This window comes from Montipora capricornis, chromosome 10, assembly GCF_036669925.1.
Source record: "Montipora capricornis isolate CH-2021 chromosome 10, ASM3666992v2, whole genome shotgun sequence".
NCBI classification, from domain to species: domain Eukaryota; kingdom Metazoa; phylum Cnidaria; class Anthozoa; order Scleractinia; family Acroporidae; genus Montipora; species Montipora capricornis.
In genome coordinates this window covers 43,366,264-43,383,763 of record NC_090892.1, presented here as the reverse complement: position 1 = coordinate 43,383,763, position 17,500 = coordinate 43,366,264, and the positions used below count along the sequence as shown (strand labels likewise).

Sequence of the window (17,500 nt, the reverse complement as noted above, 5' to 3'; positions counted from 1 at the left end):
GAACAACCCAAGTGTTCTACCAGGCCATTGCTGAAAAGGTTCTCTTATTTTCTTAGCAAATTGCAAAAGCAAATGCAAGCACAAGATGACACAATGACATAAGCTAAATAGGATGCATCATCTTGGATAAAGAGTTTGAATGACTGAGCCTGTCTTATCTTTGTTGTGTTTGTGTTTTATGTGACTGTGTGAATGTTGGTTGCATTTTGATGGCACTTGCACTTGCATCGCACATGGGAACATGTCAACTCCCAAGAAATGAGAATAGCTTGCTATACTAGATATTTGACAAGGCTGTGTTTTGCGTTATGTATAAACTGAGTCACCTGCAAGAACTCTGAGTACTGACCCAATGCAAATAGGGCAGCATTTTGAACCAGAGGGTTTTCATCTGACAGACCTAAAAATAATATCAATAATAGTAGTAATTACATAACACAGTAAATACAAATTATCTTACAGTATAATGTTGAAGTAGTGTGTAGATTTTGCATGAATGATGAGCGAGTGTTACAAACAGAGATGTACAAACAGCAGAACATTACAGCACCTCTACAAATGGTCTGTAAGGCAGCTTCAAGATATCTGTTATTAAACATACAAAAAAACAGTAATAAATTATTACTGATCTTGTGTAAAAGAAAATCTGTGAAAGGTGTGTGGCTGCAAAAAAAAATCATAAAAACCACATCACAGTTTTATAATATCCCATTTCCGAGTTGCTGTGTGCCTCAGTTTCAAAGCGAGTCCTGGTGCACAACATATCATTCAAATGGGAATGAGTGATGTATTTTCATGCAAATCAAACTCATTATCATTTGAATGGTTTAGCACCAAGACTCGTTTTGAACCAGAGGCAAACAGCAACATAGAGATGGCCTATGTATTATAGTGGAATCAGCATAACTGGTGTCAAAGGGAGTTAATCTCCTCAGCAATCCTTTCAAGGAACACTCTTCAACTCATCTGAAACTCATGTTTGTAGAAAGTAGGTTCTTTAAAAAAGGGTTCCACCACCTTTAGCTTAAAAGGGGCAAACCTGTTTCGAATGTAGTCAGCACATCCCTCAGCCAGTATTGCCAGAGCTATAAGTGCTGCTTTTCTTTTGTAAGGATCTTCATTGTTAAGAGCTGGCATAACAAACTGCATCTGTCAAATTGATTAAATGTAACATAACTAAATGCTTAACCTTTTTAGTGAGTAATATTTAGTTGTTATCAATATGATGATGATGATGATGGTAATGATAATAATAATAATAATAATAATAATAATAATAATAATAATAATAATAATAATAATAGAAGACAAAAAAGTAGAGAAATACCAAGACCTCGTGAGTGAAATTCGAAAGATGTCGAGGGAGGGGAGGGGGAGCCACGCCAATCCTGTCCAATGTACAACTTGTCGCCAGTAATAATACATTAAAACAGTAACTTATACTCATTTTACTGACCTCAAATGGATTAAAAGCTGTGTAAACTTTGGAGTGAATATGCTGGGATTCAAACCCTGGAGCACTGGAATGTGGTCTGCTAACAATATCCACTACACTCCCCCCCCCCTCCCACCCTTCCTTGTGTATTGTATCCACTGTACTACCCCACTTGTGTATTGCATTGCACAACAATGCAATACACAAGTTTAATAGTCTGAAGGCTTGCAATTTTAGTGCTGCATGCTACAGGTGTAAGTCACTTGCATATTTTTAAATTTTAAAATTTTAAATTTTTATTTTTATTTAAATTTATGCAAGGTACAACAATACATACAGACTTATGGAAAAAAATTAACCTACATACAACAACACCTATTATAGAGCACTCTTTTTACAGAGACACACTAATTATTAATAAACTACTTTAAAAACTTCGACCTACGATACATTACTTTAACTACTGTCTAGAAAAAAAAAATTATTTCCTTTTGTCATAAAACTTGTGAATCGTTTTGTTCCTGGCACTTATGTACTTTTCTGTTTGTATCTTGAAGTTCACTTTTGCTCGAAAGCAAGTTAAATTGGGAAGAACTCCATTCCTTCTGCAATCCCTCAGATACAATTGGCCTATGATTATCAAATAATTTAATGTAGGTTGTATTGAGGAGATGACTCCAAGAATAACATCCTGTAGGTTGCAACTTATCTGTTGAATCCAAGTTGTTAACTGGAAAATATATATTTCAAAGGCTTTCCAAAACTTATTTGAATGAGGGCAATGAAACAGAAGATTTTATAAAGTTTCCTTCTCATGGATACAGAAAGAGAAATAAAAGTTTTCAATGTAACCAATCTTGTACAATTTATCATTAGTGTATTCGTGACTGAGTAATTGATGTTACTTTCCTTGACTCAGCATTCTCAACAGTTTGAAATAAGAAATGGCAAATCATTAAAGTTCAATATAAAACTTTATGCTCATAATCAAACATCTGCTAGAAATAAATGAATTGAAATTTTGCAATTCACACACAAGTTTTCTAAATTTAAAGAAGGGAAGTGATTGTTTGGTTTTTGAATTCTGTATGCCACATGTACAAATGTAGTTAATCAGATATCTGGTGGGTTGCATGTTTTCCTTACCAAAGGTGGAATAACAGACTCCGGTGGAAAATGAAGAGCAAGAACATCTAGAACCTAAGCAAAAATAACAACTACAGTCAGTGAATATGAAAAAAAAAACCCAATGTTTTAGCTCTTGAATTAGGCACAACATGTTGTAAGTGCAATGAAAAAAGTGATTGGACAACAGGCATTTCCCCTCGAAAAGGCTTTTTCTGGGGCACATGAATGGACACACCTAACCTGAGTACACCCGATAAAAGTAATGATACAAAGAAGTTGTGTCTTCTCTTCAGTATCTGACCTGTGAGGCTGCAGCACAAGGCCTGCTTGCTTCTGTTCCATCCTCTAAATCATTGTCATCATCTTCTTCATCTTCTTCATCATCATCTTCATTTGGTGGTGATGCCATCAATGGGAACACAACTGACAACGTTGGGATCAAAAGTTTATTCTTCACAAGTGCCTGTGATTGAGAATACAGATGATGGAAAATGGTTCTATGTACACACTGTAATTACTGACTGAGTAGGAGGGCGGGACAGGAAAATATTTTACTCAAGGTAATGGCGCACAGACCGAGCGTAGCGAGGTCCATGCGCCACGACCGAGGGCCAAATGTTTTCCTGTCTGGCCCGACCTAAACTCAGTCAATAAGCAATTTATCATATGGGCTATTTAAGAGCACTCAGAAGACGAAGTTAGGACAAAATAAAAAACAAAAATATGCACAGAAAATGTATCTAATATGTTGTTTGCATTTGCTTTTCTGGCTGTAAATTACTTGGATGTTTAAAAGGAACGAAATCCCCTCAAACTGCATCGCACGGAACAGTACGTATTCCTAGTAGGCCATACAGCTTTTTTCCGGCCCTGCTTGCGCTAATGCATACGGCCCTCATACGGGCATTTTTCCAATAGTTTTTGCATGTGATAAATTGACATAGGAACTCGCAATAAAAACCAATAATAATAACAATAATAATTATAATGATGATGATAATGAACTTTATTTAGTTCTGGGGCACTAATTGGGGACACTGTATAGAAATCAAGTCAAATCAACTAAAACTTTATATCAAATCACAGGTTGGTTTCTTTGAGGAGAGGGGAAAACCAGAGTACCCAGATAAAAACCGAGTTATTGCCCCGCCTACTTTCGTTAAGCATTTTGATGAAATTCCTTTTCCATGGGCTTACATGTAAGGTGTACTAATGAAAAAACATGTTTTCAAAATGTACCTCTGTTTTCTATAGCAATCAGAAAAACTTTCCACGAAGAAACCTGTGATGAAGTCTCCCCCTTTTCCATCGTCCTATGTAACCTTTACTCCCAAGTCTTCTCCGAGAGCTTTTCCATGATTATAGAGCCTTCAATATGCGCTCAGTTCTGCTAATACATCTTAAGAATTTGAACTATCTACAAGTGAAAGTGGGCAGGGCAGAGACACATAAATTCCCGCCCATTCCACAGATCAGTGGTTTTCGTAGTAGAGAACCGACAAACATAAGCCACATGTGACTGAGAATTGAATCTGGACCAAATTGGTGAGAGGTGAGTGCTCTCACCATTGCGCCAGCGCTGCACCAATGACCAAGAAGTACATAGAGAAAATAATTGTTACCTTAGGTTTTACTCTTGCTAACCAGCTAACAAAGTGAAGTGCTTTTATTCTTAAGTTATTTCCATAAGAACTGTTGCTGGCAATCTGAAATTCAAATTTAAAAGTGAAGGTATTTGTACTGTAAAAGTAAAGGTGAAAGAGATGAACAAATTGACTATGATGCTTTCCAAAATGAGACACTCTTTTTTTAACAGCAGCAGAGAAAAAGACCACTGCTATTTAACTGTAATGTGAGTCACCTGACTTACAACTGGAAGAATTAAAGTTGCCAGTACTTTGAGTAAACAACTGTAAAAGGCCAAACGGTACAGCACTTTATTAACGTCGCGGAAAATAACGCTCAACATAATTAGCGGGACTTAAGGAGGTTTGAAAGGGTTTGTAGCTGAGCACACGCATGCACACGTAATCCACACACGCAATTCTAAAAGCTGCTACCTTAATGGGAAGATTTCACCATCCCGTTTTTTCAAAAAAAGATAATATAAATTATCTTGATTTTAAGGCCCAAAAAAGTGCCTTATATCATTGCCATGGTAACATTATTTTGAAAGAAAATGCGATTTGAGAAATCTATGATGGATACTTAATACCCTGGCCAAATTTCATCTTGATATGATTACCCTAACTGTATCTAAGGACAGAATAATTTTATGTTTATGTTTGAAAAAAGGAGACTGAAACTATTTCGAGGCACCTTAAGTTGCAGTCTGTAATATCTCTGACTGTAAGGTTCAGGTTCTAGGATTTGGCCTTTTTTCATATTTTCTTATTTTCTTTAAAAACTTTCTAGGTATGGGATTAACATAGACATAAGTTGCATTTATTGCAGTGAAAAAGATACCATTGACCATAGAGGTATGTACCGGGTACCTTTAAACAACAAAATTAATAAAAAAAATTGATCCTTCCTCAATATTAATATTTTCATCAGAAAATATTTCAAAAGTATAGAGTAAAGATGATTAAGTAGATATTAAGAGATGACCTCTCCTCTTTCCTTCTTCGCTCTATCTCTATCCTTAGATTAAAATTAATTACTGCTATCATTAAGGATCTTGATATCAGCAGGCAAGTCAGAAATTTATAGAAAACGACAAAACTTTTGAAATTACAAGACTTCTTACACAACTGTCAATCTTTTAACGTTTTTCCCAAATTTCTTAGCTTCAATCTTTCCAACACCAAACAACGCGACACCATTACCATCCGAAAGCAGCTCTTGAGAAGTGCCATCCCCAAGCGCATCCTTAAAATCATCAATGACACCTCTATCATTTATCAAAGAAGACCCCACCTTACTTAGAGAAGGCAGACTGCAACGTCTGCTCCAAAAATTTAAGAAAGATGGCCATCTTGATAACGTTGTGTACAAGAACATCTATCCCAAAGGCTCCCAACCAGCAAGAATTTACGGCCTCCTCAAAATGCACAAGGATCGTGGACCCAACTCTACTCTGCCATTTCGCCCCATCGTGTCTTCTATTGGAACATACAATTATAACTTGGCTAAATATCTTTGTAATCTTTTATCACCGCACATTCCAACCGAACATTGTGCTACTGACACTTTCACTTTTGTACAGGACATCCAATCGTTATCCATGTTTGGTAAGTTTATGGTCTCTTTTGATGTGGAAAGTCTCTTTACCAACAGACCCCTTGAGGAGTGCGTTGACCTAGCAGTCCAAGGGCAATCCTGACCTTAAGTTAAGTGAACCTGAACTTAGAAGCCTTTTTACTATAGCTACCGCCCAGACTCATTTCTTATTTAATGGCTCTTTCTATGACCAAATTGATGGTGTAGCCTTGGGGTCTCCCCGTTCTAGCCAATCTTTTTATGGGGCATCATGAAAACCTATGGCTAGAAAATTTTCAAGGCTCTGAAATGTTATTTTACCGCCAATATGTTGACGACACTTTTTCTTTATTTCACTCGGAACATGATGCCATTATATTTTTCAATTACATCAACTCTAGACACCCAAACATTAGGTTCACTATGGAAAAAGAAGCTCATTACAAATTATCCTTTTTAGATGTTTTAGTTGATAATAATGATCCCATTTCTTTTCTAACTAGAGTTTACCGTAAGAAAACCTTTACTGGGTTATGAACTAATTATTTCAGTTTCACTTCGTACTCTTACAAAGTGGGTCTCATCAGAACTCTTATTGATAGGGCATATAAGATCAACAACACCTGGTTGGGGCTACACGAGGACATAACTAAGCTTATGGAAATCCTAAAAAAGAATCTTTTCCCTGCCCATTTAATTGAAAGGGCTGTAAAACATTATATTACTGGGACCCTAAGTAATCATTGTCCCCAGGGTTCCCTTCCCACTTCGCCTACTGCATATTTTATTTTAAGCTACCTTACATAGGTCATTTTTCTGTCAGAACTCAGAAAAAGATCCATCACTTTATCAAGCGCTACTGCAATAATTTGGACATCAAACTAGTTTTTTCCTCCTTTAAGATAGGCAACTTGCTTGGTGTGAAAGACCCTATCCCTGGCGGGCTTCGTTCACGTGTGGTTTATAAGTTTGTATGTGCGGGCTGTATTGCCTGTTATGTTGGCAAAACAACCCAGCATTTTTCCAAACGCGTGCGTGAGCACTTAGTTTTGTTTCGTGGTTGGGTGTTTTTATTCTGTTCTCGCCTTCATCCTTAATTATTCATGTTATATCTCACTTTGTTACACTATTTATTGCTCAACTTTAGTTTATTTCTCATTTGTCAACTGACGATGGATGATGTTTCATCCGAAACATGTATTGATTAAATATGAATTTCAAAAACATCGTATGGATCATCAAAGCGATATCTTACTTCGTGCTGCTAAGAAGTTTTGGTAACAACCTACAGAATTCCGAACAAAATGTCGCGCCCTGTCTTCAGGGGAATGTTTCCATATTTTAGATCACGCCTCTACGACTTTTCAACTCAAGATAAAAGAGGCTTTTCATATTCAAAGACAACAACTATCTCTTAATCAACAACTGCATCACGTAAATCTAAAACTGTCCTTTAATTCTCACATTGTCACGTTTTATTTACATTCCGTTGTTACTGGCATAATTAGCACTTTTTCCGACTTATAAATTCAACTTAACGCTTTGTACATTAATCAACTGAGGATGACAGAAGTTTCTGTCGAAACATGTCTTGTAATTTCAAAAGTTTTGTCGTTTTCTTTAAATTGCTATCATTAAGCAGTGAATATACAATGTACACTATAAGAAGTGGGTATTGCAAATGAATCTGTGAGGAAAAGGAATAAACACCTGTCAGATTGTTTCCGGACTCTAAATTTTTCGTTTATTACACAAGTTTGACCGTCAAAGTTGTGTATTAAACAACTTTGACGGTCAAACTTGTGTAATACACAACTTTGACGGTCAAACTTGTGTATTACACAACTTTGACCGCCAAAAGTGACGGTCAAAGTTGTGTAATACACAAGTTTGACCATCAAAGTTGTGTATTACACAAGTTTGACCGTCAAAGTTGTTTAATACACAACTTTGACGGTCAAACTTGTGTAATAAACGAAAAATTTAGAGTCCGGAAACAATCTGACAGGTGTTAATAACAATTTATTAAAATGACCGCTGTGATATTACTCAAGTTAATTTGAACTTGACAAAATGTGCATGTGCTGTGACAAACCTGAAGACAGAACTCTACCAAAGCTTTCAAATGTGGAGCAACAATGCTGACTTCAGATTCAATTAACTCATCAAATATTTCCATTGCATCACAAGCTTTATCCTGGCAAGTTAAGGGGAAAAAAGATGATGCTGTTCAAATTCACTTTCATTGAAAAAAAAAAAAAAAAAGTTGAGGGACCAAAGACTAGATACAGTTTATACTGCCATAGGCTTGCTGTGAAATCAAGCTCTCAGTGCAATTTGGCAGCAGTGAAATACATGTACAGCACATCCAAGAGAGCTGTTGATGACATTGACAAATTGAAAATGGAGTTTTTAAGGCTGGACCTTTTGACAGGTGCTAGTGATAAGACCTGTAGCACTACAGAACTTAGATCCCATTTTTACAGTACTAAAAGTTTCTCTGCAAACATAAAGAAAAGTTTAGGGAAGAAGGGTATTTTCTGTAAAAAAAAGGGTCAAAATAACTAAGATAATTGACATTTTTACTGCAGATGTGCACTACCTCATCTAAATCTCTGATTTGATTGATGAATCCCACAACTTTTGGTATCAGTGGTCGTACCAAAGGCTAAATTTAAAACAAAATTTCAACATAAACCAACAAATTAATACACTGTATCTACAACCAACAGTAAATTAAAGATACATGTAAAGTAAAAGACTCAAAATTTATGATTATTTTAATGCTTACTATTTCGTCAGTTCCAACACACTCAATGAGGCATGTCAGTGCTCTATAGATTATACAGAAAACACCATCATGTGGAGACAGTAGACAATTCAAGCAAGCAAACAACAACACATAAATAAAGTGTATTACAATTTACAACAAAAATGAACCCCACTCTTCAAAATGGAAACGTTGTTCCAGTCACTCCCCAGCTGAGTATTGTCTTTGTGCCTAGAGCCTTCTGCGCATATCTTTGGTAGAATTCAGGGGGTAGTAGAAATGCGTAGATTCCCGTAGATTTTATCCGGTGGACACAGTGCAAGAATGCAATGGCAGCAAAGCCGATGTAAAGCGAATGGTGTTTTATTGGGTCTTGAAACAAAATATACTCTTATGGAGCTCAAGAATAGGACGTCAATTTGATAAAAAACACAAGCAGTGAAAAATGAATACCTGAAATCTTAAAAGTGATGAATAATGATGGACTTCGACAACCAAGGCTGCTGCCTAACGGTCGCCCAGCTGCCTGGGGCGCCTTATTTGCGAGTGCAGGCGATCAAATTTCTGAATGAGTAGCCCGAACAGGCGCCTAACTTATCACAAGGTGATTCATCCTCACTTTTAATTAATTAATTCTGGGCTCTTGAGAAAATGATTTGGACTTTTTATGTTGGAAGCCGGAAGGGCTCTGGAAAAAGTTTCTTAGGCAGCAGCCTTGACAACAATCGTATCTTTCGCCGTCTGATATCAAAGTGAGCTGTATTTCTAATATTTTACTGTGCTAAATTCTCCGGTAACTTTTTCTGGTTGGATATGGGTTTAACAAACTCAGAGAAGGAATCGAAAACAGTCGGATCTCTGTTGCCTGGCTATTTCTAATTTTACTTAAATTTGTAGTCAACTCTGCACAGTCTTCAAGTACACAAACAACTGGAAATTTGACTCATTCTTGTTAGTCAGGAATTAAATTTGAGAGAAACCTTGTTGTCCATTTTTTGCATCATCAATCAAGGAAAAGGTTCTTCAGAAAACGGTTTGATCTTGAACTCCAGTAAGGAATTTATTCAGTTGCATATCATGGGTTTTTGACATGGAGAGTCTTGCTCCTTTGCATGCACAGAATGAAATAGGAAGGTGTGTTTTTTGCCTCTAATAGTAAATAAGTTGTTTGTTTCAATAAGAGTTTTGGCTGGAAAAGGCTTTTGTGAGATTTTTCTGCCTTTGTAGATTCAGCGTGTTGTGTACACGTAAATATTAACTAAGTTGCATATGTGGGTTGAAATTTGATATGCAAGCAGTTTTCATAAAGATGACAGGAGGTTTTAGTCGTGTTCTTTCTGGCAAATTATTAATAGGTGGCCACAGATTTAAACGTCAGAAAAAGATTTGTTTTGTCATTCTTTTGTTAAATAAAGTCAATTTGGGAAGCCAACAACATTTCTTTAAGTGGTTCCTGGTTAACCCAATTTATTGCTACGACTTACTGGTGTGAAGATTGTTTACATTACTCAAACATTCATTCAGATAGTAAAAACTCAAGCTTCCTATTTATTATTCATTTCCTTCGCATTTGTGTTTGTGAGCGTTATGATTTGGGATAATTCAGGTTCAGATGTTTGCAAGCTTGAGGTATTGGGTTAATTAATTAATGCACATGTTTTACCAAAAAAAATTGGCTGCAATAATTATATTAACAAAAGAAAAAAATTGATGCCCAAAAAAGTCAATGGGATAATATACAAATGCATAAAATGGATGAAACTCTCACCTTATAGTATAAAATGGAACCAGCTTACTTTCCTTGTCTTCTAAAGTACTGGAAAAAAGCTGGAAGAGTGATGGGAAGTGTGGTCTTAACTGCTCATTTGCTGATTCTGTGATAGAGCTTAGAAGAAACATGCCCATCTGAAATGAAAGAAAATTAATCTTTAACATTTCGTGTAACATACAAGGCCAGCAGAAGATAGAAGATGTGGTGGCTCCTTAGTTAACGTCTTGATTTGATGATTTGGAATTTTCCTCAAAAGTAAAGGGACACTTGAATCTCTTGTTCATCCTTTTTCCATATCTGCTATACACACTCTTTTTGGAGAAAGATACAACAGAACAGGGAAGAAGAGATATAAGGGTAGCCTTAATCACTTATGTATTTCGAACAGAGTAAAATGCCTTCTTTCAGGTTGGTGTCTCAACAACTTTTGGATTTTGCAAAGATTGTGGTATTTGTGAAAGCAAAAGACCAAATATGAATACAGCTGTAGCTGCTTAACTTGAATGTAATTGCAAAAAAAATTGTTCAGTTGAAGCTACTTGAGCCGTTGCAAAAGTAGTCCGAAAAAATCCACCTGTAGTAACGTTATGTAACAAGTGACCATCTCCCAGATAGCTTGATAGCTCAGACGGTAGAGTCCCGTTCAAGGCTGGGTTTTTTCAGGTGACTTTTGCAACTCCCCAAGCTGCTTCATAAATGCGACAATTGATCACTTTAATGAGACCCACATACTCCGCAGTTCAAAATGATTATATGAAATTTTCATATATTCTTTCAATCAAAATTAGCTTTAAGCTGCAGTCACTGTCTACCAAAAAAATGTAAATAAAATTAAGCCCAAAACAAGAACTCTATTCAACATATAACTTGAACTTTAATCAATTTTCAGATTACAAAAATAATAATAATAATAATAATAATAATAATAATAATAATAATCTGAGGTAGGCTTAAACAGGACACAAATAAGCCACCAAAATAAGTTTCATCTGCGACTAACCTCTCTCTGTAGTGGCTGTTGTGACTTGACATGTTCTTGAAGAAAAAGAAATAGTTCTGGCCACTGATTTGCAGGTAAGTCATGCTTAGCCATCACACTAACCTAATAAAAATAATAATACCGGTAATAATGATACTCGTCTATTCAACCAAGGTCTTGAAAGTTTGAAAACATGTGGCAGTGCAATTTTAACTGTACAATCATTCTGTCTTTTCAGCCTTCCTGTGTGCATGTTTATCTGGTTAAAAATTGGAATCACTGCGACTATGACCAGCTTTAAATACAAAATTACTGTGGGTTTTCAAAACAAGACATCTATATGATTGTGCGTAAGCGTACACGCACATGTATAGAAGAATCTGATTTAAGTTGTATTTCCAATTTCCTGTACAGGTCAAATGTACATTTGTTTGGTTGTTTGTTATTAATTTGCTTCAGCAGGTAGAAGTCTTGGAAGCTACAGTATCCAGCTGATATGGACTTGCTATTACCCACCCACCCATACACTCACAGCCACAACAACAGGAACTTCATCCCCTACTCTAATCCCGAATACTGTGTGGGTTCTTTAATGTCCCGGAAGATATTTGTGAGAAGGGGCATATGGTGTATAGTCCGTACCAGAGAAGACTTGAAAATCTAACCATCTGCTGGTCCAATTAAAAAGGCAGCACTTTCTCCTCAGTCATTTTAAGACCCTGAGTGTTGGTCCAGCCTGAGTCGAACTCATGACCTCCCGCATGGCAGTCTGATGCTCAACCAACTGTATGTGGTGTACATCAACAGCTGGTCTCTATTCCAGCCATACATCCATAACTCTACAGACATATGAGAGTCTGAGACATTTATTATTTTGCACCTTCAGGAGTGAAATTTCAAATTAATAACAGCCATTTTGTGAGATCAGCACTATCTCATCTACCCAAATCAAATTATAAGGATGTGTGTAGATAATGGAACACAAAATGAAATGTTGATGATATTAAGGGGAAAAAAACAAAAAAAAGACACTTACTACTTGTGCTGCAGAGTTCCTGACAGCAGGCCTACAAAAGATGAAGCAATAAAAACTTTTGTGGGAAGCCAAACACCAAGTTTAATACATGTATTTAAATGAATTTCATATATAGTTATCATCTTTAAATAACAACAATAAATTAAATGTTTTCATGATGATGAGGATTATGACAACGATGATAAAAACAAAGGAAAACATATTGTTACCGGTATATACATGTAGATACTGGTGAAATACTAGGATTTTCCTTTTTCTAAAAAATCACATCTTCACTGCATGCAGTGAAGATATTGATTTTATCTTTCACATGTGAGGATGTAGGCATTGTCATGGTAACTAATAAGATTAGCCAATAAAAAGCAAGCTTCCCCTTCCTTGTAAGATACATGTACTTTTGTGCTGTAATATAATGAATATTTTTAGTCTACATTTTTGTGACTCCATTGGACATTTTCACGATTTGTTTTTTCTAACTTTAATATCTAGTTTCATCTTACACAACATGCATGTTTTAGCGGCTAATGACCACTCTTTTGCCATTTCAAAAATAATTATTATAACAAGTTGTTTTCAATTCCGATATTTCATCAGTATCTATATAATACATGTAAACAGAGCATTGCATGGCCACATGGAAGTACGAATTTTATCTTCTCATGCTTACAGTATCTCGCACTCATTCGTGAGAGATACAATCAGCACTTAAAGATAAAATTCGTATCCCCCTGCAGCCATGTATTATCCTCTTTATAATATCCAATGCTTACTCAGGTTCTTGAAGCAACACTTGTAAAAGAGACTCTCTTACCCTACAATATTTACAAAGAAATTATGTTTACTTCAAAAGGTACTCAGCTCTTCTGCCACATGTATGCAGTAAAAGTGCATTTAGTATTAGTGTACAGTTTATTGACAAGTGTCGGGGCAGTGGTTGTGTGCACTCAGGTAACCCAACTAAAAATCCTTGGGTTCTCCATTCATGTCACACTCTTGATGCTGGCTTTAGCTGTTCTACATGTAGGAGGCTATGATTTAAATGTGTACATAGTTGTATGTGTAGTGGTTCAAATTTTTTCCTGGTTCGAGGTTCTTTAAACCAGTTCAATTGTTTGAATTTCCTTTGATTCACATTATGATGATGAATCTTACACAAAGGAAAATCAAAATCAAACTAGCTTGAAAAGTTTAATCCAAGAACAAATTTGAACCACACCATGTGCACTTGTCTGGTAAATAGCTAACTGGTTTCCCTTCTACCTTAATTCTGTCAATTTTTATTATTACCCATTTAAATACATGTAGGTCACCAATCAATGGAGACAGAGCAGCTGATTGGTCAAGGCATTAACACCTCGAGATCCGACAAATGGCTGAAGTTGTTCCCGGTTCAACTGCCCAGCCGTGCTTAATAAAAATAGCAAACTGGTTTAATTTGAATCTGGCTAGTTGGGATTCTTACAAAAGTTGTTCTGCTGAATCATTACATTTCATTGACCCTGAAAGGCCCTGGTAGGGAGTGGTCAGCTAAGTAATTATTGACATTTACATGGTATGAACTTCAGGACTCAGTTTTGTCCATTGTTTGACGATCCTTCTCCTCAACAAAACTGCTGCATACTGTCTCACCTAAAACACATAAAGACAGGTCTTCCATTTAAACATTTCACAATTCTGTATTTCAAATAATATTTAGGATTTCTTTTCTTTTAAGGAATGAGGTATTTGGAGCTAAATGAATGGTTAGGAGTCAAAGATTTTGAAATTCCAATATTTGTTAAGAAAAAGTCATTTTTTATTTTCTATTTTTTTTAATTTAATTTAATCAAACTTTCAGATTTACAAAAAAACGCTCAATCTGAGGTAAGCTTAAAACAGAGTACCAGACTCCTTAAAAATAAGCCACCTATCATTACGTTATATAGAAATCTGTAAAATTAATTAAGTAATACAATTATCTTAAAAATTACTATGAATATAACAAAGATTGGGTAAAAATACAATGAAAGTTAAAAGAAATTAACATTAAACTTATCATAATAAAAAGCTATCAAATTCTTACGAAAAATTAACAAGGTATTTGATTCTCTTATACCAAGAGGTAAATTGTTCCACAGATGACAGATTCGAACAAAAAACGAATTCTTAAAGACGTCAGTCCTGCTGAAAGGAACATCAAACGTTAAATGGTCAACATTTCTAAGCGGTTTAGTACAAGAATGAAAAGAAACATAATCTAAAATATTTAATTTACATACATTTTTAAGACACTTAAAAAAGAAAACCAGATCGTTTGAAAGGGAAGAGGACTGAGTATCATAATAACCACCAGTAGTTCTCGAAGGCAAGAAATCTTCACTTAGACTGGGTTTTTACTTTGGCAGAATAGTATTCTTTTCCTCATACTAATAACCTTTGAACCTTTAAAGTGTGAAAAGGTGGGTTTCTGCAGAATGCTACCCAAAAATTATTTGTTAAAAGCCAATTGAAAGCCATCATCAATGAGTCACAATCTTAAAGCTTGATTTTCATAATGTATACAGCACATTTAGTTATTTTTTTTAATGGGAGGGGGATAAGCAATTTCTTCTTGCTTGCTTCAAAGTGTTTTTGTACTGTTTTTTTTTGCCCTTGCCCAACCACTTTCCACTGGCCATGTTTTCATGACAGCCGTTGTCTCGCTTAACATTAGGGAGATTACACAATGGGACCACTGGAAGACTCAGGACCCCAGAATGATGAAAAAATGTCGCGCGAGACTGTGCATTCCCAATCTTATGCAACATATTTTCGTCATTCTGCCGTCCTGAGTCTTCCAGCCATCCTGTTGGGTAAGTTCCCTATTCCTGAAAGTAGTTTGTTTGCAGACTTCGTTGAGAGACTTAAAAATGATACGTGTTTTCAAGGGTAAGATTGAATGAGGAGAGAGCATGTGCCAATACAATAATAAAAATAATAAAAATAGCACGCTTGTTGTATTTCCGATTTGAACAACCACAAGCGACTCCTCATTGGCCGAAAGTAATTGCCAGCTCGCTCAAGTTTCCTGGTTTGATGGCTGAAATGGAATGATTTCCGTACAGGTCCCTACTTCATTATGCATGCAGAACAATTAATTATTCATTTGTGCTATTGTTTTGTAGAACAATACGTATACCCAAGAGAACCGAATATATACATGGGTAATTTGTACTTACGGGATGACTAAAAACGGATCTCATTTTTTCTCTCCCTCCCTCTCTCTCTTCTTTCCCTTCATTGCCCACATGGTTACTCGTTTTTGTCCCAGCTTTCCTCTTTCTATCCCTTCGGATCTGTTTCGCGATGCTCAAGGAAAAACTGCAATGGATAGCCTTCAATCCGCCAGAACACATATTAATTTCCTGACCATAAACTTTCCTTGAAAAAATATTAGCCCTAGCTACCTGTGGCCAGAAAGTTTACAACTGCCTACAAGACAAGGGCTAACATAATCTCACAGTTAACCATCGCCTAAACTTCGTCGACCCAGACAAACGAGCCCACAGAAGGGCATTGAAAAGACAAGATGGGGAGTGAAACGAAGTATGCCTCGTACGGGAACATCCATGGATCTCTACCAAAGTTATTTACTTGGAAGTATCATTGAGCATATTGCCGATCTCTACAAAGAGCGATAAATAAGAATATCCCACTAAATGCACCGTTCGTGATCCTGAATACAGGAAAGGAAGAAACTATTCACTTTGCAGTGTCTCGGCAAATTTTTAAGCAGACAGGAAGAACAATTTCACACTAAAAAGAGCAGGTAGCCATTAAATTTCTTATGACAGTACTTTTATTCGGTTTGTTTGTTATGTTTGCGAATCTGAACCCTATTACAACGATTGCTTGAAACTCCACTTCTTGCGCTTATTCTGAAACTGAAAAATGGGTAAAATTGCAGGAAAAGTGCCGAAATTGCAGGAAAAACTGTTCGATTTTCCGTATTTCAGACAGAAGTTCGACAGGCTTTTTTAAAGTCCATATGGACTTAGAAAAAAAACCTCTAAAAAGAAAGAACAAAGCGCCACAGTCCCAAAGGACGTCTATTGTCAGTCGCCATTGTTTTCTCGAAACAAAGGAGTGTGTGCATAATGAGGTAGGGACCTGTGCGGAAATCTTGCCGCTTAAATTTGCCGACTCGCTTAACTTTAAGAAAGTTGGGAAAGGAACTGTTTTCCCGGGATTTTCGGTTGTCACTCGCTAAGCGACCAGAAAAACCGCTCGTGAAAAAACAGGGCCAATGAAAAATTGAATGGGCCGTCCCCTGTCTAATGAATTCGAAGGTGTACGCAATATTAGCATAATTGGTTGCTATCTGTAATTCGAAGTCAAATAAAGGTTCTTATTTACTTACTTACGCAATATCGACCTACGGTGTGTACGATAAATTCGAATAATTCAAATGGCAAAATGCAAAATGCGAGCGATGCCTTCAACAAAAATTGTCGAGGTAACAGCATACTTACTCAAAGAAAGTAATTGTAAGAACTAATCGACATTTGTCAGTCAAACTTTTTGCAATAATTATTGACCTCGGGATTATAGCGTGACCCATATCATTAAAATTAAAATAGAACAACAATTAATCACTTCACCTAAAATAAATAATTGAGCAAAGAATCCAAAACTGGTGAGTCAAATCTAATCAATCCACACTTGTTGAGGTCAGGGGAACAAAAGACATCACCTCGCATCTAGCATTATCTCACCTGCGGGTTTTGAGACGAACCAAGAACAGTTACTAGCCCAGAAACAACAGCGGGATTTTTGAATGCTTCCCGGAGTTCAGCTGTTGCCTAAGAAAATAACACGTAAATACAGCTACCGAGTATATAATTTAAGAGGTTTTGATAGACTGTGTCCAATACCTGCTGTATTACTGTATTATCTGGGATAAGTAGTTTCAGAAGAATTTCTTCGAGATCCGCCATCTTTTTGTGCTCGTTGGTAATACGCCCGCAGTACACAGCGGCTACCTATTCACAGTTTGTCCCGCGTCCCACAGTCCTTCCCACGGGTATTCCCTCAGTCTCCCGCAACTCGGAACTGCGAGCTGTCCGCTGTCCACTGGTTATACCCAAGAGGGACGCCCTCTCCTTCGCCACAAAGATCAGCTCAAAGCTTTCTTCAAGAAAACTGGAATGGATCCAAGGAAA

General features: G+C 36.5%; 1 protein-coding gene across 2 annotated transcripts in view; it reads right to left on the bottom strand.

Moving 5' to 3' along the window:
- The window catches only part of LOC138018950 (importin-4-like), a 39,796-nt gene extending 22,455 nt beyond the window's left edge, over nt 1–17,341 (bottom strand). For both annotated transcript variants that reach the window (XM_068865628.1, XM_068865629.1), the window contains exons 1-16: nt 17,213–17,341; nt 17,054–17,140; nt 13,870–13,949; nt 13,091–13,132; nt 12,321–12,351; nt 11,306–11,407; nt 10,303–10,439; nt 8,556–8,598; nt 8,367–8,432; nt 7,860–7,961; nt 4,186–4,269; nt 2,865–3,026; nt 2,582–2,635; nt 1,040–1,149; nt 551–585; nt 327–400 (exon numbers count right to left, since the gene is read on the bottom strand). In XM_068865628.1, coding sequence (XP_068721729.1) covers nt 327–400; nt 551–585; nt 1,040–1,149; nt 2,582–2,635; nt 2,865–3,026; nt 4,186–4,269; nt 7,860–7,961; nt 8,367–8,432; nt 8,556–8,598; nt 10,303–10,439; nt 11,306–11,407; nt 12,321–12,351; nt 13,091–13,132; nt 13,870–13,949; nt 17,054–17,140; nt 17,213–17,275 — 1,272 coding nt within the window. In that variant the 5' untranslated portion in view covers nt 17,276–17,341. The remainder of the gene's footprint in view (nt 1–326; nt 401–550; nt 586–1,039; nt 1,150–2,581; nt 2,636–2,864; nt 3,027–4,185; nt 4,270–7,859; nt 7,962–8,366; nt 8,433–8,555; nt 8,599–10,302; nt 10,440–11,305; nt 11,408–12,320; nt 12,352–13,090; nt 13,133–13,869; nt 13,950–17,053; nt 17,141–17,212) is intronic.
- Between the last annotated feature and the right edge of the window lie 159 nt (nt 17,342–17,500).